Source organism: Acomys minous (assembly GCF_964271855.1).
Source record: "Acomys minous genome assembly, chromosome: 17".
NCBI classification, from domain to species: Eukaryota; Metazoa; Chordata; class Mammalia; order Rodentia; family Muridae; genus Acomys; species Acomys minous.
This window is the reverse complement of record NC_140500.1, coordinates 213,034-237,969: the sequence shown is the minus strand read 5'-3', so window position 1 is coordinate 237,969 and position 24,936 is coordinate 213,034. Positions and strand designations below refer to the sequence as shown.

Here is a 24,936-nt window from a genome sequence, read left to right as displayed (position 1 = left end):
TCCCAGCAAACATCCCAGAGATACTGGCAGTTTTGTAGCTTTCCCAGGCTCCAGCTCCTTCCTCATCTTCCCTTGCCCTCTCCCCATGGCTCCTTCTCTAACTCTTCCTATCCTGGCTGGCAGGAAGTCCAGCTTTATTCTCTCTCGTGCTCTGCTTTATTGATATAACAGAGGGAAAATTGAGAAGCAGATTTTACACAACAATTATACAGATTTTAAGCCACACTCTAACCTTATGCACATACCCATCCCTGCTCTGAATGACCTAGGTGGATACCTGGCAAAGACAGGCAAGATCTCTATGAACCAGCCTCCTGGTTGCATCAAGCCACTGTGCAAACACAGGAACAGTGAGCTCCACCCAGCTCCTGTACCCTCCATCTACAGGACATCATTCCCCAATGCCAGGTGGCCAGAGGGACCACCAGCACCTCAATTCCTGGAGTCCCTTGTTGGACATCTGGGTACAGGCTTTAATAAAGTCAGAAATATTTCAGAGTTTTTATTGGCCTCCCCAATGACTGACATGCAGGCCTAGCATTTCCAAAGACCAATTGTTTTAAAGGATATTTTTGCCTCAGGGGTAGGAACCATTCTCTCCACTGTTTCTCTTAGTCCAGCAATGAATTCTTCAAAATGTTCCTCTGTCTTATGTGTTATACTAGAGAGACGTCTGGTATTTGTATCTCCCACAGATATGCGTTTACATGTTCCTATAGCAGCCACCATAACTATCAGTAAAGCTTCTCTAGGCAATTTTAGTCATCTTAGATAATTTGTCATGAACTGAGTCCTCATATTCAACTTTCCAAAGTAAAATACTGCCTCCTCCTAAGCAGGCTTTAGCCATCTGGAACCAATCAAAAGTTGTCATCCATTGAGAGGCTAACTTTCCACATGAATGAGAGTGTATGGAGATGTGGGTCCATAGGCAGATGTAGCCTGTTTTAACTCCTTAAGATGTTTAAATGGCAGAGGTTCCCAGGAAGGCTCCTCATTCCGTTCATCATCTCCCATAACCACAGGAAAGCATCTTAGAGGTTCACTTTATTGGTGGGACTGCTTAACAGCATCAGCAAAGCTCACCGGATATTTTGTCTTCCTTTTACATTTTTTAGGGGATCCTGGGGGTTTGGCTTATGGCCAAGTGCTGCACAGAAGGCCACTTTGGTTCATGGTATATTTTTTTCCCCTTTCTAAATCAAGTTCTTCCTCTGAGGCCAAATTATTCCTGTCCTGATTCATCAATATCTTTTTCTGAACTGCTTTGCTGGGGCTCTTCTACTAAATGATCAACAGTGTTCCTAGATCCTGTGTGGGATTTCAACAAATGGAGTTCCTTCATGAGGAAAAGAGGCTAGAGATTCTGATTTATGTGGGGGTTCTCCTTCATCTGCTAATGCCTGTGTAAGCACATTCCATCTAGTAAACAATGTCATTGGCAGGCCTTACCTCCAGTCCCCTTGAATTGGATTGAAATGTCTGTTTCTATATTATCGTTTTTCTTAAGAGTACGTTTGATAATATGGGTGAAAATCCATCTATCTCTGGATTTACCTTGTCCCATCTTGAGGGATATGTAAGGGGTATACACAACAAAATCAGAGCTAATGGCACCTGACACAAATCTGGTACTGCTGGTACCACAAATGCAGCTAGGTGCTGATGGCATGTACATTATCAACCTGTGCTGATGGCAGCACATGAATTCAACTCTAAGACTGGCAACTGAGACTAGCTTTTGTTTCTCTGTTACTTTCTCTGTTCTTCGGGTCCAGTTAGACTGGCAACTGACGCTTAGTTCTCTATACCTGCACGACTAAGACTGATGATTTTTTCTGTTTGTTTTTTCTCATTTCTAGAGCCACTTAGACTGGTGACTGGTGTTTTATGGGTATCTGAAGAACTTAGACTGACGATTCTTTCTCTGTTTCTTTGTCTCTTTTCTAGAGCCCATTAGACTAGCGACTGACGATTCTTTCTTTTGTGGGACCAGTAAGACTGGCATTGACATTTCTTTCTCTATATCAAGACTCACGATTCTCTGTTTTTCCATCTATCTTTTTAAGCTCTCAGGATGAGTTTATCCATGTCAACTTATCTATCCAAGGTCCCTGTCCTGGTGTCAGTTGTTAATGCCTGGCTGCTGTTCTGAAGAGGTCCAGAGTAGGGTCTCAAGTGCTGGATACAGATGTCCTTCCAGGTGGCTTCATTTCTTGTGTTCTCTCCAGAATAAATGAGGTCTCAGATGGTCAAGGTGCAGGAATGGTGACCAAAACAGCAAGTGCCTTCCACCTCCAGCAAGCAAGCCAGTCTTTGTTTATAAACCTTGGGCTGTTGGCAAGGTGTTTCAAGAGTCAAAGTGTCTGGTTTGTTATGGGTAAGGGTGCCAGGATACTTAATCTACATAAAGTGGTATGCTCTCTCATTTATAATCAGTAGCCTGGACTCTATCACAAGAAGGAGAAAATAATACTTAATTATCTATTGTCTGTGGAGTGATTTCTAGGTATAATTAAATCTCAGTTTCTGGAGGGTAGGATCTTCTCAGTATGGACTGGAGTATGCTCAGGAATCTCCTGTGCTTGCTGTTGAAGTTCCTTATTAGAAAAGGGTTTGGTTTCTAATCTTCCCTGAGGGCTATGCAACCGTCCTTCTAAGTTCTGGGGATACCAGACAAAATGGAGTGAGAAACTTGTTAAGAAAAGAGAGTCTGTCTTCACAGACCAAGCATGAAACAGCTACCTGGAGAAGTCAGACTTCAACCTTATCTAGCAGAGTCCCACAATACTCATTTTCTCACTGTAGAATATCTTTCTCTTATTAGGGATTAGGAATAAAACAATCTCTACTTCTGAGGGCAGACCAATATCTTTCTGCCTTATCTCTGTCTTCATTACCTCAGAAATGGGTCCATGGTATTAAAAACCTTCTATCCCACTTCTGAAAAGCCCAGCTTTTCAATCACATCAGAAAGATAACAAAACCAATAATGGAATGCACCTGTCCAAACTACATCAGCTAATGCTGACTCTTACAGATGGCATTTAGGATGTTATTAAAATAAGAGACTCTAAAATCCCCTGTTTTCATGCAGCCATAAGTTTTCTTCTGGGATACTCACTATCCAAACATGGTTTCTATGATCAGGTTCAAGATCTTTCCCTGAGATCATTTAAAATTATATTTTCACTTCCATTGTGAATTATCCATCTATGGCTTGTCTCTGCCAATGTTATATGCTAATCAAAGCCAGATTAAAAGCATAAAAATGGCAGGTTTATTGGATAACTGAGGCTCCTGTGTGAATTCAGCACCCTCACAGGTCAGGGCCAGAAGAAGTCACACCTCAACTATGGTAGGTAGGGTTTTTAAGAATTCCAGGTGAAGGAACATGATGTGTCTGCCTCCTGCTGGGCTTGAAGAGATGGTGGCTGCAGGTGAAGGGGTGAGGCTGTCCTTAGGAATGCCAGGAATATGGATGCTTTCCTTCAAGGGGAACTGGACCATGTGGGGAAGAGGAGGGCAATTGGAGATTCCATCTGAACATCCATTGCTTCTAATTCTCTAGGAAAGAAATTTAATTTGTAATTATGTATATAATGTTCATATTACCTAGGATTATGAATTAATTACCTTAATTACTCCATGCATCCAGCAAAGCTTGTTGCTAACTGAGCTCAGCATGGTTCAGTCAGTGAGTGGACAGGTAGTGCAGTGGAATCGAGTTTGTGGGATTTTAGTTAGTGGAATTCAGAGGCAATTTTACCAGGAAAGATTTACAGAGACAGGTTGTTGAGAGTACATTTTAGACACAGGTGAGGATGGAATGAATGTGAGGGAACCAGAAAATTAGAACAGATTGCTGGAGTTAGTTTGAGGCCAAGTGAGCAGTTTAGTCAGATGCTGAAAAAAGCCAAATTGAATTAACCAGCTTGGAGTGGATTTTGAACCAGAACAACTGAGTTGAACCAGCCAGTAAGAGTTCAGAAGGATCAAGAAAGGGTGAGCTTATCCAGAAGTTAGTCCTACAGGCTGAAAAAATTATGTCTATTAGTTTGTACTGAAGCTAGGAGCTTCCCGGGCTAGGCCTAGGTTAGAAGGCAGAGGCAATAAGCTTCCAAGAAAACAATTTCATCAGGCAAATTTCGGGTGTTGTGGTGCACACCTTTAATCCCAGCACTCGGGACACAGAGGCAGGTGGATCGCTGTGAGTTCGAGGCCAGACTGGTCTACAAAGATAGTCCAGGACAGCTAAGGCTAACACAGAGAGACCCTGATTCAAAAAAAAAGATACTTTTACACAAAGCTTTGCACATATATATATATATATATATATATATATATATATATAATTTACTCATATTACATCTCACTTGTTATCGCATCCCTTATATCCTCCCATTTCTCCATCCCTCCCACTTTTTCCCCCTCCCCTCCCCTATGACTGTGACTGAGGTGGACCAACTTCCCCTGTATATGCTCATAGATGTCAAGTCTCATCTTGGTAACCTGCTATCCTTCATTTGAGTGCCAACCGGCCTCCATATCCAGGGGACGTGGTCAAATATGGGCCTCTAGAGTTCATGTGAAAGTCAGTCCCCACTCTTAGCTCAAAAGTGGAGAATGTCCTGTCCATTGGCTATATCTGAGAAGGGGTTCAAAGTTACTACATGTATTGTCCTTGGCTGGTGCCATAGTTTGAGCAGGACCCCCTGGGCCCAGATCTGCCCATTATAATGTTCTTCTTGTAGGTTTCTAGGACCCTCTGCATCCTTCTATTTCCCCATTCTCTCATGTCTCTCTCATCTAGAGTACCAATAGGATGTCCTCCCCTGTGTTCCACTTTTCTCGTAAGTGAAGCTTTTCATGGGACAAGTTCTTTGGCTAGTGTCCAGATATAAATTTGTATATACCAATTGACTCCTTCTGCTTCTGAGTTAACTCACTCATTATGATCATTTCTAGTTCACACTATGGAATGCTATTCAGCTATTAAAAACAAGGAATCCCTAAATTTGTGGGCAAATGGGCAAAACCTTGTCTTAATTATAGCCTATGAACTACCAGATCAGTCCTGTACATCCTATTCCTGGGCTCTAGGTTTCTAAGCAATTACTAGTTATCAATCAGGTATTTATATGTATGTCCCCCAAAGAGGAGGATTCATTTTCTTTCATGTACTAAAATAATGAGAGATGAAAATAGAACGTTTTACTATAATTTCAAACTTTGAATACTCACCTGAAATAACTGAAAATGAGAACCTGTCAAACTAATGCTTTAAAAACAATCAGCTCTAGTAATGTTCAATTTATACAGTAGAATAAGATAAAATCTTCTTGAGTCAAAAATCAATAGAAGCAATCACATGACATTTAATCTTTTATCATAGAAGGACAAAATGAGTATAGCATGGCTGAACACAGTGACACATCTTCACCATAAGCACTTGGTAGACAGAGGAAGGCAGATTTCCATGAGTTTATGCCACACTGGTCTGCTAATGGGCCTTCAAGACAAGGAAGGATACAAAGTGAATTCTTATTGCATTAAGAAAGTATAACATGAATCTCAAGCATAAGATAAAGTTAATGGTTCCAGTACAAAGATACTTCAGTACAATGGATGAAGACTTATGGACCCACATAATCAAATCATATTATACCTGAACATTAAAAGTGTCACAGTATGGCACTAGTTCAAATCATTATGTTGCATTTACTAACATAGATTAAGTTCATTGTAAAATGAATTTTATATGTCTATTCCTTCCTGAGTGTGTTTTGTGTCTAATGTCACAAGAGTTCTTATGTGGCCTTAACAAAATGATGTAACATTTTGGGGCAAAGATCAAGCCAAGGAGAGCTGTACTGGAAGCCAAGATAGAGAAGGCTTCCATAGCCACCATGACCTTCCCCTTTGTGCTGTGGTAGACAGGGAGGAAGGTGACCCAGACACAGAAGAATACCTGCATGCTGAATGACAGGAACTTGGCTTCGTTGAAAGTGTCAGGAAGATTCCTGGACAAGAAGGCCATGGTGTAGGTCCCAAGTGCCAAGGAGCAGAGGTATCCCAGGGCACAGTGGAAGGCAACCTCTGAACCCTTGTTGCACACAAGGATGATGTGACCATGTTCAGCATGAGCATCTTGATCAACGAAGGGTGGAGAGGTAAACAGCCAAGCTGCACAGAGAACAGTTTGGATCAGTGTGCAGATGGGGATGATGAAGTTAGGGGCCCTTGATACCATTAACCACCTCACCATTCTAGCTGGAACAGTGACCTTGAATGCAAGAACCACTGTGATAGCTTTGGCTAAGACTGTGGAGAGAGCCACAGTGAACAAAATTCCAAATGCTGTCTGCTGCATGATGCAGGTGGCTGTGTTGGGCTGTCCAATGAAGAGCAGGGAACTGAGGAAACAGGCGATGAGTGTCAATAACAGAGTGTAGCTGAGACCCCGATTGTTGGCCTTGACAATGGGTGTGCCTCTGTGCTTCACAAAGATGAAAATTACCACAGCTGTGAGTACAGTGAAGAACAGTGCTGTGGTGGTGAGAGCCATCCCTATGGGGTGTTCATAGGCCAAAAAGCTCACAGATTTCTGGAGGCAATAGTTCTTTTCTGAGTTAGCATAATGACTTTCTGGACACTTCACACATTGATCCATATCTGTTCAGAAAGGAGAGTTATTTTGAATTAATCCTCAGGTGTTGTTTTTCTGCTTAAGCTGTTATTCAGCTTCAGGTCATTGAGATGCTTCTTTTTAAAAAAAAAAGATTTATTTATTTATTTTTTGCATATGAGTGCTTTGTCTGCAGAAGCAGGCATCAGATCACATAATAGATGGCTGTCAGCCACCATGTAGTTGCTGGGAATTGAACTCAGGACCTCTGGAAGAGCAGATGAGGCTCTTAACCTCTTAGCCATCTCTCCAGCCCTGAAATACTTCTTGAATGGCTTGCTTTATTTTTTTTAGTATCAAATTTTAAGTATTCTGTGAATCATTTCAAATTAATACAGCCCTATTTGCCTATGGTGATAAAATCAAAGACGCTCACTGCTTTTCCTTTTTTTGTGTGTACTTTCCCTGAATTTGTGACTTTTTTTTCTTGTTGTAGATTTTAAATTACAAGCTTGATCTGACACTCTCAAGTACAGTTCTTAAGAAGAAGGTCGGTTATAAATAGTTGTCAGAACTTTCAAAGGAGAGGAGAGATGACATCTCAGTACAACTGATGGATGCTTTGTGCGTGGAATGAATTTGTGACTTTTTTGCATATATTTTATAGTTCATAAATATAATTTAAAAGTACATTGTATAATTATCATTTTATTATGATATAATATTATGAAATGATGACAACACTGGATATGTATTTTGTACATTATGGCTATAATTTTTTTGAGATTCCTTTCTCATTAGGTGCAGATTTGGGACCCATATTTACTTTTTTCATAAAATACCTTGTTTCTCTAATTTAGGTTATACTCTGAATGATTTTGAAATAAGAAATACCCTTATATTTTTGAACCTTAAATCCTTCACTAATAATATGTTGTTACATTTAACTATAGCATTATAATTTTCAATATATAGGGAGAGAACTTTTGAAATATTTCTAGTTATTCAAATCAAATTTTGTATACTCTGTTCCTAATATTTTGACTTGTATGTTGACTGCAACCACTTTTATCTTGAACAAAATGGTAGGGTGCAGATTAGAAAGGATATTCACCAATCCTGCCCCTGACAATGGCCTAATATCCAAAATATACAAAGAACTCTAAAAACAAAAAAGGAACAAATGAAATAACCCAATTAAAAATGGGACACAGAATTAGACAGAATTCTCAACAGAGGAATCTTGAATCCCTGAAAAGATTAAAGGAATGCTCAGCATAGTTAGTCAGTATAGAAATGCAAATCAAAACTACTCTAAGTTTCATCTTACACCTGTCAGAATGCTAAAATATAAAACTCAAGAGACACTGCATGGTGACCATAATATTGAACAAAGAGAACACTCATCCATTGATGGTGGAGGTTCAACATGTCCAGCTACTTTTGAAATCAATCTTGTGCTTTATCAAAAACGTAGGAATATCCCTACCTCAAGACACAGCTATACCACAATTGTGCATATACCCAAAAGATGCCCCATCACACAACAAGGACATTTGATCAGCTATGTTTATAGCAATTTTATTCCTAATAGCAAGAAACTGGAAATAATCCCTATAGCCCTCTACTGAAGAATGATGAAAGAAAATGTGGTACATTTACACAATGGATTATTACTCAGCTATTTAAAGCAAGGAAATAATAGAATTTGCAGGCAAATGGGTGAAACTAGAAAAGATCATCCTTAGTGAGGTAACCTAGACCCAGAGATTCACATGGCATGTCCTCACTTATAAACAGATTCTAGCCATAGAGAACAGGACAGACACACTACAATTCACAGACCATAAGAAGCTAAGAAAGAAGGAGCCTCCAAGGCAGGGTGCTTGAACCTCATTCAGAAGGAGAAACAGAATATAACACAAAACTGGTTGAAAAAGGCAAACAGGGTAGAAGGGTGAGTTTGGTGGAAACTGAGGGTGGGGATTAGATGTGGGGAGGTGAGGGTGGGAGGCCACAAGTCTTACAGGGAGGAGAACCTGCGGTGGGCATCACTGAAACAACCTAGAGCCCTGTGATAGCGTAGGCTCCTGAGAGGGGAGGGGAGTGACTGTAGCTAAGACTCCTAGTATCACGAGTCATGGAGTCTGAAAAGGCCACCTTCTATCCAGACAGGACTTCTGATGGAGGGAGAGGAGCACCAACTCACCACCAAAACTTTACCAAAAAATTTCCCTGCCTATAAGATAGTCAGAGACAAAGTTGGAGCAGAGATTGAAGGAATGTCTAACCAATGCCTGGCACAACCTGAGGCACACCTGATGAGAGGAAACCTACCCCTAAACTGTAAATGAGACTCTGCTATGTTTGTAGAAGGGAGCCTAGTATAACTGGTCTTGGAGAAGCCCCACACAACAGCAGCTCTAAATGGATGCTGAGACTCACCACCAAACATCTAGCAGAGCATGGCCAGTTTTATGGAACAGGTGGGGTTAGGACAGAAGGACCTGGGGGATAAGAACTCCCCAAGAATGCAAAGTGACAACTAACATATGTCCAGGGGGCATATGGAGACTAAAGCCCCAACCAAGGGCCATGTCTGCAATGGACCTAGGCCACCTACACACATGTAACCAATTGGCAGCTTAGTATTCATATGGGCTCCCTAGGAAGGCAAGCAGGAGCTTTCTCTGACGTACTATCTCCCCTTCTTTCTGATAACGTCCCTCTGGTGTGGCTGCCTTGCCCAGCCTCAGCAGAAGAGGATGCGTTCAGTCCTGATATGACTTGGTACGCAGCCCAGTGCTCATTTTGGTGGCTTGCTCCCTTTTCTGAGTTGTAGGGGAGGCAGGATAGGAGAGGAAGGAGGAATGTGTGACTGGAGCAGAGGAGAGATGTAAATAAAAAAAAACCCAAACCAAAAACTTATACACCTTGGATTTTAATGCCACATTTCAATTAAATCTTTGTGTGTTTCTAAATCTTATCACCATATCAATACATCTGTCTATTTTCTTGTTTGAGCAAAACATTTAGTAAGTTTGTTTTTTATGAGAATCATATTCTCCTTTAATAACTTGGGTGATTTTTGTTTATTAATCATGGAACTCTAATGAAGTTTTCTTCAGATATTTTCTCAAGCTTATCGCACTTTCACAACTTATTCTTTTATTATGAATGTTTTGTTTTCTTTTCTATAGGAGAATGTATGCTTCAAGTATGAATTTTGACTTAATTAAGGTACATGCTATATGTCTCATTAACTAATTTATATAAGGATAACACTACTCTTTAAAAATATTTCCTTATTCTACAATATTGCATCAGTATATTTTAAATTTCAAACTTTTATCATGTATGTTTTCACCCTACCTTGTCTTACACGTATAAGTAATATAGTCAATAACACAAAACCCTATAGGATTTTGTATCCATAGCTAAACTGCTACTATCTGTGCATATTGACAATATTGATGGACACACATTATAGCTAATGTGCAAATGATAAATATTTATCAAAACAGTATTTTGTACCTGGCATTATGAACCCACGTTCAATATGAAGGGGAGAGAGAGCATATCACACAAGGAAGAACTTGATGATGCCATTTAGCTTAATGATATTATTGTGAAACACCTTTTTAAATCTTTGTGTTTATGCACAGTGACAAGCAACACTCTCATTCTTACACAAAGAAGCCTCTCCTTACAATGATCTGTGACAAAAGTCAAGAAATATGATTGGAAGATCCTGAGAATAACTAATGATTTAATGCCCATTCATAAACAAGTATTTGTATATCACCCATTGTAATGTTCAAGAAATATAATGGAAATGAAGGTGTAAACAATTAAGAGATGAGAACTACAAATTGTCTTCTTCTAGGCAACATATGCATTGCACTAAGGAACTCTGTACAATTACACACAAGTTCCCTGGTTCATGAATAAGAAAGAGTAAACTATCTTACTAACCTTACCTACTAAACTATCTCCTGCAAAGATATTCAAAAAAAGGAGAAGTTAGTTATTACACTTGTGTAACAACTGATGACCAAATCAGGCCCTGAGGTACACTCAGAATCCAAGGGCCATGAAGATGATGATAAATAAATAAAATAAATCACACACAAAAACGAAGAAAATCATGAAATGAGGAAAGGAACAATTATGGATGAGATGAGTTGACAAGTGTTAATAGGGAGAATCGTACATTGGTTACATTGAATACATATGGAAAAATATAAAATAGAGAGCTTGACAAAAATAAACCAAATGTATGCCATTCTTGCCAGAAAACCAGGTAGATTGTCTGCAAATCTTCCACTCTCTAGTTTTCCCTATATCCTATCTGCTGTCAGAAGTCTATGGGAGGGGAATAGGAGAGAAGGGGGAGGGAGAGTGGGAATGGGAAGATGCAAGAGAGAGGATAACAATAAGGATGTAATCTGAATAAACTATGACAAAATTTTTATAAGCCAATTCTGTCCTGAGAGACAGATAAGGTGTGCCTGTCTGATAAAAAGGAGATGGAAAGGAACTGGGAGAAGAGTAAGGAGAGGAAAATATATGCAGATTATGTTGTATGAGAGAAAAGTCTATGGTTAATAAAAGGAAGACAGATTTAAAAAGAACATACTACAGGAAATCTATCTTCAGTTAAACAAATGAAACTTAGTCATGATGAAATAAATTATATGTAATAGGGAAATAAATACAACTCTTCAGTCACCTACTGTGTAAAAAATACAAACCTATACAGGGAATAATCAGAAAGAGAATGTGAGAAATCCAAACCTTAAAAGAATACTACATGTAATTGAGCATGGTGTGAAAACATAGAGAAATGTTGTGATAAACACTGTGTTCTTGGTGAAATAAAGCAGACTGATAATTTTAGTGCAAAATAGTCACCTGAGGGAACAGTGTCTGCAATGTAGCAACAATGTAAGTCAAGATGATTTCAGTGTCTAAGCTGTGTCTCTTCAAAGGAAGGAAAAGTAACAGCAATGCTCAAATTTTATAGTCAAGGAAAAAAAGTTTATCTCTTACTTCTCTCCCACCCCTCTTCTTTTTTTTCCTTTTTTATTAATTTATTCTAGTTACATCTCAATGGTTATCCCATCCCTTGTATCCTCCCATTCTTCCCTCCCTCCCAATTTCCCCTTATTCCCCTCCTCTATGACTGTTCCTGAGAGGGATTACCTCCCCCTCTATATGATCATAGGGTATCAAGTCTCTTCTTGGTAACCTGCTGTCCTTCCTCTGATTGCCACCAGGACTCCCCGTCCAGGGGACATGGTCAAAGGTGAGGCACCAGAGTATGTGAGAAAGTAGTATCCCACTCCCCACTCTCCTGTGGAGAGTGTTCTGTCCATTGGCTAGATCTGGGTAGGGGCTTAAGGTTTACCGCCTGTTTTGTCCTTGGCTGGTGCCTTAGTTTGAGCGGGACCCCTGTGCCCAAATCTGCCTAAGTATTGCAGACTCCTGTGATCAAGTCTGAGAGTTCTCTGTAAACAAGATTTTACCTGTCTCATTGGAAATCTCATTGTCTGCACAAGGAATGCAATCAAAGCAGCAGGCAGCCTTGCCTTCCTGGGCAGCTTTCCTGAATCCAGGCCTACAGCTATCACTGCACACAGACTGAGGGATCTGAGAGAAATAACAGCTATTAGAAAATGCTCTGGACTTTTTAGAACATTTAGAGTAAATAGAGAATTTATGAGTATCATCAACAGTAAATTTGCAAATACTTATACTGACAAATGAAGGTAATGTGTTTTTGTATTATTAATTTCGGCTGTGGGTTTGATTCTGATGAGTCCACATGCTTAAATCTTGGTACAATACCACAAAGCTGTTGTTAAGAGTAGGTCATTAAAGTAGTGTTCTAGAAGGTCATAGTATGATTTTTGGTGAACTGGTCTCTGTACTTACTGGCTCCTAGTGGGGACTTTTATATTCTATATGGTTGGCAATGTTGATTGACATCTTTGCATTGTTTGGGTTCATCATGGGAACATATCTTAGGCATCTGTGAGGAGTTTTATGAGATATTTACTTGAGGTGGAAAGAGCCACCACAAAATGGGCATAATCATTTCACTGTCTACTGTGACATAGAAAATGAAAAGGAGATAGAAGGGGAGCAGCCATATTCTTTGGTCTCTGACTGTGATGTAATCACCTCCTCTGACTACTAAAATATTCTCTCTGCACTAACATATAAATACACGCTCACAGTGTCATCTATTTCAAGCCTGTATTCCTTTACTTGCTTTTGTTACTATTTATCTGATGTAGCAAAGCAAGTATAACACACACACACACATACACACACACACATACACACATGTCATGCTATCCTACCTTTTAAAAGCTTACAAAATAAAAATGCCATTTTACCCTTCACTGAAATATACTCATCTGCTGACAAACATAAAGCTCTTATTGTTTGAAACAGTAACAGAAATCTAACAGACACTCTATTCATAAGAACTGTATAAGCATGAATAAAATTTAGGAAAAACTTTTCCATTGATCAGAGTCAGGGAATGAGAAATTAGTCTATGTTGGATATGAGTAGATTCTTATTGTTAATTGTATATGGGTTGGTATGAAATAAATGTCCAAGTATCATTTTCCTGAGAATTATTTTTACTTTTCTGAAAGGTCAAAGCGGTGATATATGTCATAACTCACTTTTGTAAACTGTATTGGCCATTGAATCATCTGCTCAGTTAAAGAGAACTGCTGACCCTGAGGAGTCTTTGGAGAGAAGGTTCCTACTTTGACCTTTAATCTCATGCCCTTTGGAAAATTCCAAATATTGAAAATGTCATACTCTGAATCTAAGTCTCTTTTCCCATCCATTACGATGTGACCTCTCACACGATCTTTCTGTAGGGTCTTCTTTAGGAAATGGAGGAGCTAGAAGAGATGCAGGAACATATGTTGAAGTACATCTGAGGGACTATAGTCATTTTCTGATGTTGTAAAAATAATCTCAGTTGGCACAACTATATCCACTGGAAATGGTGAAAGTCATGAAGCCAGCACAGCTGTTTGTCATTGTTAGATCCTGCTGCAGGGTGTGGCTGGCAGGGCCATCTCTCTACATAGGGGCGGGGCTTCCCCTCTCTCTGAGATTCACTATATCAACCGGACAGTTTGGTTCCAGGTCACCCTCTTCCCTACCTCTCTACCCTCTTGCCTTCTCTTCCATCTCCAATACCACTTCCAAAATACCTATATTTATATTATAGTTTCCTAGCCAATTAGCTCATTCTGTTTATTTAATCAATCTGACACCATTTTCACAAAGCAGAGCCCAATGCTGTGATCACTGTTGTTCTGTGTTTTTCAAGTTTTATCCTCTGCATGTTGCATTTTGTGGACATTATGCAATATGACACATTTTATGTCTTTTCCTGAGAAAATTATTACTGGGTTTTTTTTTTTTTAGAAAAATCCTAGATGTAGAAAGAGTATCTTGTGTATTGTACAATTCAACACCTGTCACTAAGAACATATATGGCATATAGAAAAAGATAGAATTGAAGGTGGACATCTGTTAGCCAGGAAGGATTCTGGGATATGCAGGTGTGAGAGATTCGTTGGTGAAGATGTGAGGACAGATGCAAGATACCTGAGCAGAGGTAAGGAGACATGTGGCAGAATGTAGATTGGTATAAATAGATTATTTTAAGCTGTGAGCTAGTCAGTGAAGAGACTGGCTATATGGTTTAGAACTTTGTAAACACATTTTAAGTCTGTTTATTCCCACAGCATTGGCCTTGGAGGAAAACACCCCACAACATAATGACATACCATTCATGGGACATAAAATCCAAACTAACATGCTAAAAGTCCGGTACAGAGAGAGAAATCTTAGCGTCCCCATCCCCTGAAAAAAAGCTTCAAAGCTATTTTTTTTAAAAGAGGCCTGAAGAGAAAACAATTCTGAAAATAGGGACACAAATGGGTCCAGAAAAAAGCAGCTGGAAACAAGATTTTTCTAACTAAAAAGCTGGAAAGGATCAGCAAATTGCTGAGGTTAAGCAGAACTCATCCTCTTTAAACAGAGCTCCTGGATATCAATTTTTAAAAAGCTGCCAATGATTGAAAGTGGTCTGTGAACACATAGCTCAGTGGGTAGTGGTCAGAGCGTGCAGCCATCTCTCCAGGAAGTTCAGTCACAGCCAGCAGAGTCCACATTATCTGGAGCAGCCAGCAGAGCAGCAGGGATCCCACTGAGAAGCCCACAAACAGCTGACAACATTGCAGGACCACCCCTTCCTATCTGGTAGGTCATGGCAGAAGGTTTAGCCCTTTAAGGCTTGAACTCTGTGTGAGAGGACAGCCTTGCATGAGCAAGCACAGCACAGCACAGGAAGCTGGGTCCAAGTTCAAACACAGGAAGACACCAAAAAAATCCTGACTCAGTCAAACAGCTCAAAAAGACCCAAAACTAAACTAAACATTTAAACTCATGTTTTAGTGCTGATGGATGCTTATCATTAAAAGGGCTTAGTTACAAGTTGTTAATGATTTTGATTAGGGAAAAGACAAGGTATAGAAACAGACTCAGGGATTTATCTTTCCTTTTCTCTATCCTTTCTTTCATTAGGTATTGGGAAAGGTGTTCAGAAGCAATGGGAGCAGGATTTAGGAATAATATAGGATTAATAGGAAAAGGAGGTATATTATTGAATCTCCTCTTAAACCAAAAATCATGTTATGAACTGATAATCTAACACTGCTCTAATATTTTCTATGTTGATATAAATATAAGGTTATTATTACTTATAATCGTTTGGAATTTTGAACCTTGATACTGAATTATGGTTGCTTTTGATACCTATACCTTGGTATTGATTATTGTATATTGATAAAAATTTAAAGTTATTTTGATACACATAGGTGCATATGATTCAACTTTTGTATAATGTATTGGATCTATACAATTCATTCATAAAGAGAAGGCTTACTTCCAGTCCTTTTAAAAGCTGCTATTAGAAACTCTTTAGGATAATTAGGTAATGCAAGTTAATAGTCAATCAAAATCATGGCTAGGTCAGATATTAGTCTAGCTTATCACATAAATATACATCCTAGGTTAAACACATAGTAAGTAGCTAGGAAAAAACATTTGCCTATTGAGATATACTAGAGAAAGGTAGATAATTATTAAGCACTATATAAATATGTGCATATATACAGATGGTCTTCAAAGGCCTCAGAGACCAGCCTTAATTGCATTTAAAAATGTTTAATTATTTTCAGGAGTTTGCTTAAAAAATGGCAAGCTGCAACTGAGCAAAGAAATGTCCTTACTCCATCGGCAGACAATGGGCAGAACTTGGACACAGGCAAAGTCAACTGCTAAGCTCTGTGAAGACAGAGTAAGCAAGTCCTTCCTAATTCTTGCTTCACAAATATGTGTCAGATATTCTGGGAAAGAAGGCTGAAGATGGTGTTTCAACATTATACATAAGTTCTGGATGACTATAATGGCAGCCAGTTGTCTGTCAATTCTCTATTATGTAAAATGCTTGCTTATATTTCTGACATACTAAGATAGTATTTTGTTCTCAGGCCTTGATGAGCTTGAAGACTTGACAGTTACAGACTTAAAATTAAGCTTAAATTATTTAGAATTTAGGAAGAAATTTTTAGGCCAAAAATTTTAGGTTGTTAAATAAAAGCTATAATAAAAACTAAGGCACCAACCAAGGACAATCTGTGCAGTAAACATCAAAGCCCTAACCAGATCTAGCCAATGGACAGGACATTCTCCACAGTTGAGTGGGGAGTGAGGTCTGACTTTCACACGTACTCTGGTGCCCCATATTTGACCACGTTCCCTTGATGAGGAGGCCTGGTCACACTCAGAGGAAGGATAGCAGACTACCAAGAAGAGACTTGATAAACTATGATCCAATAGAGGGGAAGGAGGTCCACCTCAGTCACAGACATAGGGGAGGGGAATAGGGTGAAAGCGCAAGGGAGGGAGCAATGGGAGGATACAATTGAGATGTAATATAAATAGACAGTAGAGCACTTTCTCCATGTACATATGGAGTTGACACTGTGATCTTACCTGATTTTCTCATAGTTGTTCTTATTGTATATAGTTGATTATTAGAAGAAAAAGCCTTTTATTGCACATAAAAAGGGTACTGTAGAGAGAAGATCTTGTGTGTTGTGTGGATACAACACCTGTAGATAAAAATCTATGGACTATAGGAAAGAATAGATAGAAGGTGGGACATCGCCAGACAGAAAGTGTTCTGAGATATCCTGGTGTGAAATAATTTTTGTTGAAGATGTGTGGAGGAGAGATGTATGGAACCTGAGCAGAGGTAACCACCCATGGGACACAATGTAGATCACTATGAATCGATTATTTTAAGTTATGAGCTAGTAAGAGAAGAGCCTAACTGTATGGCCATGGTATTTGTAAGCATATATGAAAAATCTCAACTGTTCACACTAAAGAGATTATGAAGAGAACTATGAGGCAACTTGTTATGTGAATTTAATGTTGAATTTTTCTCTATTCTTGCCATGCCTTTTATAAAAGACACTTACACATGGTTTTGCATTTACCTCCAGAGAGGGAATCCAGTATGCTTATGATCTAAAACTTATGCTGCCCTATTGGAGTGCCATTGAAAAGAATGAAAGTCACAGTGCTGATATTACAACACACAGGAAGGGATATTACCTGCCAGTGGAAGAATACCATTTCTTCTCCATCAGCATATTGCTGTGTCTGTATTTGTTGAAGAATCATCTCATGAAGACTGTAGGCCACAGCATACACTGCATTGTATATATTATAACTCTCCTCACTCATGGCTGTGTCAAAAATATGTCTGGGCAGTAACTCCAAAGAAGCATTTGGTTGACAGTTCTCCAAAATTTGACAATGAAACCCATGAAATGAGCAGTTGAAGAATAAAGCCCAAAACTTAGGAAGAAAAGTGTCTTCTGGATATTTGTAGGGAGTAAGTGTGTGAAGAAAATTGGTAAATCCAACCATCTCTTCATGGTGGTGTGAAAATATGAGACTCCCATGAAGTGAGCCTACCATGAAATAATCATAATGGTTGTCAACATCCCATGGAAAGTTCAAGACCCAGACTTTCCATGTCACTAAGAGTTTTGCAATGTGAAACATTAAGCCTTGTGAAGAAACAATGTTCCCATAAATAACTATGACATTTGCTGATGATTTCAGAATGATCTCCAGATTTTCCCCCAAGTTTTTGGAGTCTATATATGAAGTGGCAGGGAAAATATTCACAAACTCAATACAGATGTTACCATTGTCCATATTTTCTCTCAATTCTGACAGAAACTGAATCCCTTTGTGGTCATCTTGGAGGATCAGACCAACCCAGGACCAGCTGAAATGAAGCAGCAAAGAAACTATGGCAAGTGAGAGATGTGTGTCCTTGGGAGCCATCTGATAGAGAGAAGGAAACTGACCTTGGTCACTCAAGGTAGAATCGAAAGGCCCAAAAGTGAGCTGAAGAGAAAACACAATGGGAAACCAGAGAAAGACATCAAACACAAGCTCGGTCTTGAATTAACAGGTGGATACAGTCGTAATGAGAATGGAATTGTAATTTTTAATACAAACCCATTACAATGTTTTCCACAAAAATTGCAGGTCTCATCTACCTCTCCTTCCTGGAAGTGTGGATATATCAAGTACCCTTACACTTTCTTTGGTACCTGACATCAAAGTATTTTTTTTCACCTGAAGTAATTGTAGGCCTAGGAACCTAGGCGTCATTCTTAAAGCCTTTTGACTTCACACAATCTTAATTAGGCATAGAATGAGTTCAACCTGAGACTTACTGCTGAATAAGCTCACCCTTTCTCGTTCATTCTGAGTTCTTTCTGACTGATTCTACTCAGGTGTTCTGCATCAAACTCCTTTCTAGGATGACTGATTCAATCTGGGTACTGTCTCTGACTCTAACTGAATTGCTCTGCTTGGCCTCAAACTGACTCCAGCAGTCTGTAATAATCTTCATGCTCCTTATTCTCTGGCTCCTTCTATCTTCACCTTTATCTCTCTTGTCCTTGTTCTGTAGGTATGAGAACTTTCTGGAAGGGATCTGGTATTCTGCAAATCTGTACCTTGATGCACCCCAGAATTGCTTCTGATGTCTGACAACTCCATCAGTGTGCACTGCTGCATCTTCGCATTCTCGGTATTGACAAGATCTGATTGACCAAACTGAGTACACTATCTTACTGAAAGATGAACTGCTGTTCAGATGAACTATTTTCTCTTTATTGAATTCCTGATTTGATTCATACAATTTGAAGTTTGAAATTGTTTTAGATCTTCTAAAACAATAGCATCAATAAATACCTTTGAGAACCTACAGATGCCTCATTAGGGAACAGTCTTGAGCAGAATTGTGGCCTCAGATAAGCTTTCACTGCAGTTGGCACCATGTATGTTGGTGCCCACAATAAATATGGGAAAGTTGGTTTAAACTTCCCATGAAGCCAAAATATTATGGAGCTACCTGGAAGATATCTAAAGTATAAAATCTAATGTCTAAATGTACAAATTGTTCTGTTATAATTCTTTATGCCCTGTCACTTTATGGTGTTATATGCTAACATTTTAAATTTACTTTGTTTCTTAGAAAGAAAGATCAAATAATTGTCCCGAATTCACTATAAATGTATGTGTGCATGCATGTGCGTGTGTGTGTCTATTTTCTATTTCTATTTTTTCATTTTTAAATATTTTATTAATTTATTCATAGTACATCTCAATGGTTATCCCATTCCTTGTATCCTCCCATTCCTCTCTCCCATTTTCCCCTTACTCTCCCCCCTCATGACTGTGACTGAGGGGGACTTCCTCCCCCAGTATATACTCATAGGGTATCATGTCTCTTCTTGGTAGCCTGCTATCTTTCCTCTGAGTGCCATCAGGTCTCCCCATCCAGAGGACATGGTCAAATATGGGGCACCAGAGTTTTGTGAAAGTCAGAACCCACTCTCCACTCAACTGTGGAGAAGGTCCTGTCCATTGGCTAGATCTGGGTAGGGGTTTGAATTTTACTGCATGTATTGTTCTTGGCTAGTGCTCTTATTGATTATTTACCTGTGAATTCAGAAATAATTGAATAGACTCAGGGCTCCTCAACAGCCCTCTCATACAAACAGGCAAATTTTAGCTTACCAGGGATCTCCACAAAAGAGCTTATCTACAGAGCAAAGTGCCTCTTTTCATGACCCTCTCAGTTTTTTTTGCTAGAATCTGCATTTACAGCCCTGGATGAAGGAAACTTTTGGTGAGTCTGAGTTCTCTTTAGCTGTGGTAAAGCCAGTCTCTAGAGAAGGCACTCTGGACTCCCTCCTGTCATGCCTCCTTAAATCCTGATTAGTTGCCTGCGATGAAGTGAATGGAGATTCTGCATCCAGTACCAGAAATCCAACCCTGGACTTGCCAGAGCAAAGACAGACTTTGACACCTCACCCACCTGAGGTATGTTGTAGAGTTGTAGCAGTGAAACAATATAGGAAGATGTTGCCATTGCTGTTCCTGTGAATGCAGCAAGTGATGTTTTCTTCTCTCCACAGTGGTAATTAACCATGAGATTGATGTCCCGTGTTAACCAGAACATGAGACTATAAAAACTAATTACTTCATAGTATAAAACAGTATAAAAATCAAAGCCCAGAGTTGTGTTGGGTAGAAGATATGGATTCTTGTTGACCTCCTCAATGGCAAATATCAGGGCCAGAAACACCTGGTAGTTCTTAAAATTATACCTGCACAAATTCCATAAAATTACACAGTATAAAGACATAGACCATTGAAACTTCCTATTTAGTGCAATATCTTTTCTAATTCAAATCCCAATATTTTTTATAAAATCCAGTTTTTAATAGCTTTTCATAAATGGCTAGAATTAGAAGAATGCATAATTAAGTAGGATTAAGCAAAATTCTACAGTATTAGGCTGGAGAGATGTCTCAGAGGTTGACAGGACTGACTGTTCTTCCAGAGGTCCTGAGTTCAATTCCCAGCAACCACAAGGTGGCTCACAACCATCTACAATCATGTCTGATGCCCTCTTCTGTCCTGTAGGTGTACATGTATGCAGAGCACTGTATACACAATAAGTAAATACATCTTTTAAAAAATTCCACAGTAGTAGCACTCATTAATTATGAGCTCTGTGACTTTAATTTATTTTTAAATTGCTTTATTTATCTTTTATGTGCAAAAACCTATCCATGAATCAAAAATTAGAGTCTGGAGCTGGTTGTAGTGGTGCACACCTTTAATCCCAGCACTCAGAGGCTGAGACAGGTGGATTGCTGTGAGTTCAAGGCCATCCTGGTCTACAAAGTGAGTCCAGGATAGCCAAGGCTACACAGAGAAACCCTGTCTTGAAAAAAAATTAGAGTCTGACAAAACATCAGAACTTTGATGTCTGCATCTTGGATCTTCAGCCTCTACAATTATTTTTAAAAATCAGTTTATCTTTCTCCAATCACCTTGTTTTCTGTGACAATCTCCTATTTTTAAAAAAGCACAAACTTAATTCAAATGATATATATCCACAGTTGTCATCTCTATGATTTATCTTTGAATAGTGTCCTAGAATATAATATGTAGAGTGTTCTGGTCTCAAATTCATGGAGATATTCCTGCCTCTGATTCTTCATTGGTGGAATTAATTCATGTGAACCCCCATCCAAATTTATTTTCCTTTGCGTATATTTGTGAGATGTGTGAATTGATTCTGTGTATTTTAGTCTGTCCATAGATAAGTACATGAAAGGTCAATAACTAAGAGAGAAGGACATTTAGTGTTAGTCCAAGCTGTCCACATAATTTCACAAAGTGTCTCTTGACCAGTTGAATTAAATATCAACTGCCTGATTGACTGACTCATTTGATTGATTTAGACAGAGTTTGACCATGTAGTCAATACTCTGGACTTGAAATTACTAAGATTATTTCTGCCTTCCCTTCTTCAGTGCTGTGAAAAAGAGAGAATAGCACATCAACTGACACCACATTTGCTTTATTGTTCTCAGTGCATAAGCCTGGCACTCTAGCCAGAACCTTGTAGGGAGTCATCTCTCCCTTTCTCTCTATTCTCTGTAACAATTAGATTACAAGAGGATATGCATGCTCTCTGCGAGATATGAATCCAGGTCCTCACACATGTACCTACAGCACTTTATGTTATTACTCAATTTTTGATCTGTTTAACAATAACATGGTGAGGAAAAAAACTTACACTTTTTATGATGTCAAAACTCCCCCACCCAAAGGAATGGAATTTCATTTTACCATAAAAATGTGCTGTTCAGAAAACAATCTCTTTAAGGTTATATTTGGTAAAATGTCCTTCAGTTGGGCATAAAAATATTCAATATTAAAATATTGCAGGGTTTCATAGAAAAGCAACATCGGTGGATATATCTATATCTATCTATATCTAATCAACCTTAAACATACTTGAAAAGAAAAGAGGCAGAGCATCTCTAGATATAATTTTTTCTTCAGAATTCTGTCCTTTGAGTCACATATATATATTTTTATTTTTTATGTTTTATTTTTGCTTTGTTCATGTTTAGAGTGTGTTTTCCTTTGTTGGTTTGCTTTCTTGCTTCAACAAATATTTGCATCTCTGATTTGTTGTATTTCTTTCCTTGTTTTTCAAGCATTTTTCCCTTTTGATAGTTACAGGTCTGCTACATATCTGACACACATGCTGGCTCAAAGAAAATTCTATGTTTTATTCCTTTCTCTATATTCCTTTTCAAGGATGATGCTGATATTTACAGATTGAATGCAATGAGGTATGCTTCTTTTGAAATTAATGGATTTCTCTAGAAATTTCACACAAAAAGAAATGCAACAAAACACATAGAATATATCATAATTAAAAATGAATAACTAAGGATTCAATTGTAGCCAGGCATGGTATCCCATGCCTTCAATCCCAGCACTTGTGATGTAGAGGCAGGTGGATCACTGTGGGTTCAAGGCCACCCTGGTCTACAAAGTGTATCTAGGGCAACCAAGACTACACAGAGAAACCTTGTCTCAAACAAAACACAAACAAACAAGCAAACAGATTCACTTGTATTTACCAGGATGAAATGAAAACCACAACATTTAGGACCAGTGTGAGAGAATAAAAAGAGTAAAGAAACAATGCAGAGACTAGCAATAAAATATTTTAATTAGTCTGGCCTGGCATCTGTGGTCTCTTAGCATTTGCAGGATCTCTGTCCAGGCCCTTCTAGCTTTTATGGTCTCTGCTGAGAAGTCATGTGTAATTCTGATAGATTAACAATTGAATGTTATTTGGCCCTTTTCCCTTGCAGCTTTTAATATTTTTCTTTCTTTTATATATTTTGTGTTTTGATTATTATGTGATGAGAAGTTATTTTCTGGTCTATTCTGTTTGGTGTTCTGTAGGCCTCCTGTATGTTTATAGGCATCTCTTTCTTTAGATTGGGGATGGTGTCTTCTATGATTTTGTTGAGACTATTTTCTGGACTTTAGAGTCTAGCATCTTCTCTTTCTTTGATATCTATTGTCCTCAGATTTCTTCTTTTCATGGTGTCCTTGATTTTTTGAAAGTTTTGTGTCAGAATTTTTCCAGATTTAGCATTTTCTTTAATGATTCCTTCAAGATCTACGAATATATCTTCTAGTCCTGAGATTGACTCCTCCATCTTGTGGATTCTGTTAGACAGGCTTAATCGCCTTCCTCTCTGAGCTCTCACATTCCTGTTTTTCTTCTGTGTGTTTATCATTTAATCCAATTTCATCTTCAGACCTTCAACTGTTTTATTGATTTCTTTCATCTGATTGTTTGTATATTCCTGAGTTTCTTCCATTGACTCTTTGTAGGCCTTAAGAATTTGAACAGTTTTATTGATTTCCTTCATCTGGTTGTTTGTATTTTCGTGAATTTTTCCATTGCTTCTCAATAGGCCTCTTTTTTTGTCTTTCACTTGTTCGGCTGCATCTTCCTGTATTTGATTATGAATTTTATTTGTTTCCTCAATTATCATCCTCATTATTATGGGTTTGAGATCATTTTCTTGTATTTCTGTTATTTTTGAGTACTCTCGGTCATTTTCTTTGGGATAGCTAGGATCTGGAGATGCCATATTGTTTTGTTTTGCTTTGTTTTGTGTGTGTGTGTGTGTGTGTGTGTGTGTGTGTGTGTGTGTGTGTGTGTATGATTTTACACTGTTCTCTAGTCATCTTGCCATCTCCGGTTTTGGGAGTTAGCTTCCAGAGTTGGATGGAGGGAGTCTGAGGATAAATTCACCCATTTTCTCTTGATTTCCCTAGGCTAGAAGCTCTGATGTTTCTCTGTTCTGAATGGCAGGAGGCCAGCCCTGTATTTTGGGTCTCTCACAGCTAGTGATCCCCAGCTCTCCTGTACTGTGGGTCTTGTAATCATCTTGGATCTCAGAATGTGCACTGGGTCAAGCCAAAGTGTCCACAACTTTCTGGGTCCCCTTGTTGCACCGGAGTTCTGCAGGGACTGAAACAGGTCGGGTGGACAGGGTCTGATAGCCACTTGACTCCCTGTCTCCCTGAGATTTCCTTAGTCCTGGAGCTCTAATGCTCCACTGGCTTGTGGTTCCTGGTAGCATTTTTGGACCAAGACTGTTCACAGAGTCCAGGTAAGTGTCACGGGGCCCAAACCACATACACACTGAGTCCAGTTAGCATCTATGCACCCATCCTGAGTGTTGAGTCCAGTTGACAAGAAACAAATTAAAACAGTACCTATCCACAAATCCTGCTTTACAAAAGGTACTAGACAGAAAACTCTACCCCAAAGGGACATGCCACAACCAAAATTGTACAGGAAATAGATATCTACACCATCACTAAAACACAACTACACAAACTCTACTGTAACCAACATCAAAAATTAAGACTCTTAACAGTCACTGGTCATTAATCTCTCTCAACATCAATGGTCTCAGTTCTCCAATAAAACGACACAGACTAACTGAATGGATGCATAAACAAGATACAACATTCTTCTGCATTCAAGAAAGACATCTCACCCATAAAGATAGACATTACCTCAGGGTAAAAGGCTGGAAAAAATACCAAGAAAATGGTCACAGGAAGCAAGCTGGTGTAGCCATTTTAATATCAAACAAAATAGACTTTCAACCAAAATTAATCAGAAGGCATGAAGAAGGACACATCATGCTCATCAAAGGTAACATCAACCAAGATGATATCACAATTCTGAATATCTA

General features: G+C 38.8%; 1 protein-coding gene across 1 annotated transcript in view; it reads right to left on the bottom strand.

The window, feature by feature from the left end:
* Window positions 1–5,740: 5,740 nt before the first annotated feature.
* The window catches only part of LOC311588810 (vomeronasal type-2 receptor 116-like), a gene marked incomplete at both ends in the record, with an annotated part of 35,847 nt that continues 16,651 nt past the window's right edge, over window positions 5,741–24,936 (bottom strand). Inside the window, 5 exons of the mRNA XM_084766778.1 lie at window positions 5,741–6,675; window positions 12,157–12,280; window positions 13,330–13,557; window positions 17,357–18,163; window positions 20,151–20,442. Of these exons, the coding sequence (XP_084622904.1) occupies window positions 5,741–6,675; window positions 12,157–12,280; window positions 13,330–13,557; window positions 17,357–18,163; window positions 20,151–20,442 (2,386 nt within the window). The remainder of the gene's footprint in view (window positions 6,676–12,156; window positions 12,281–13,329; window positions 13,558–17,356; window positions 18,164–20,150; window positions 20,443–24,936) is intronic.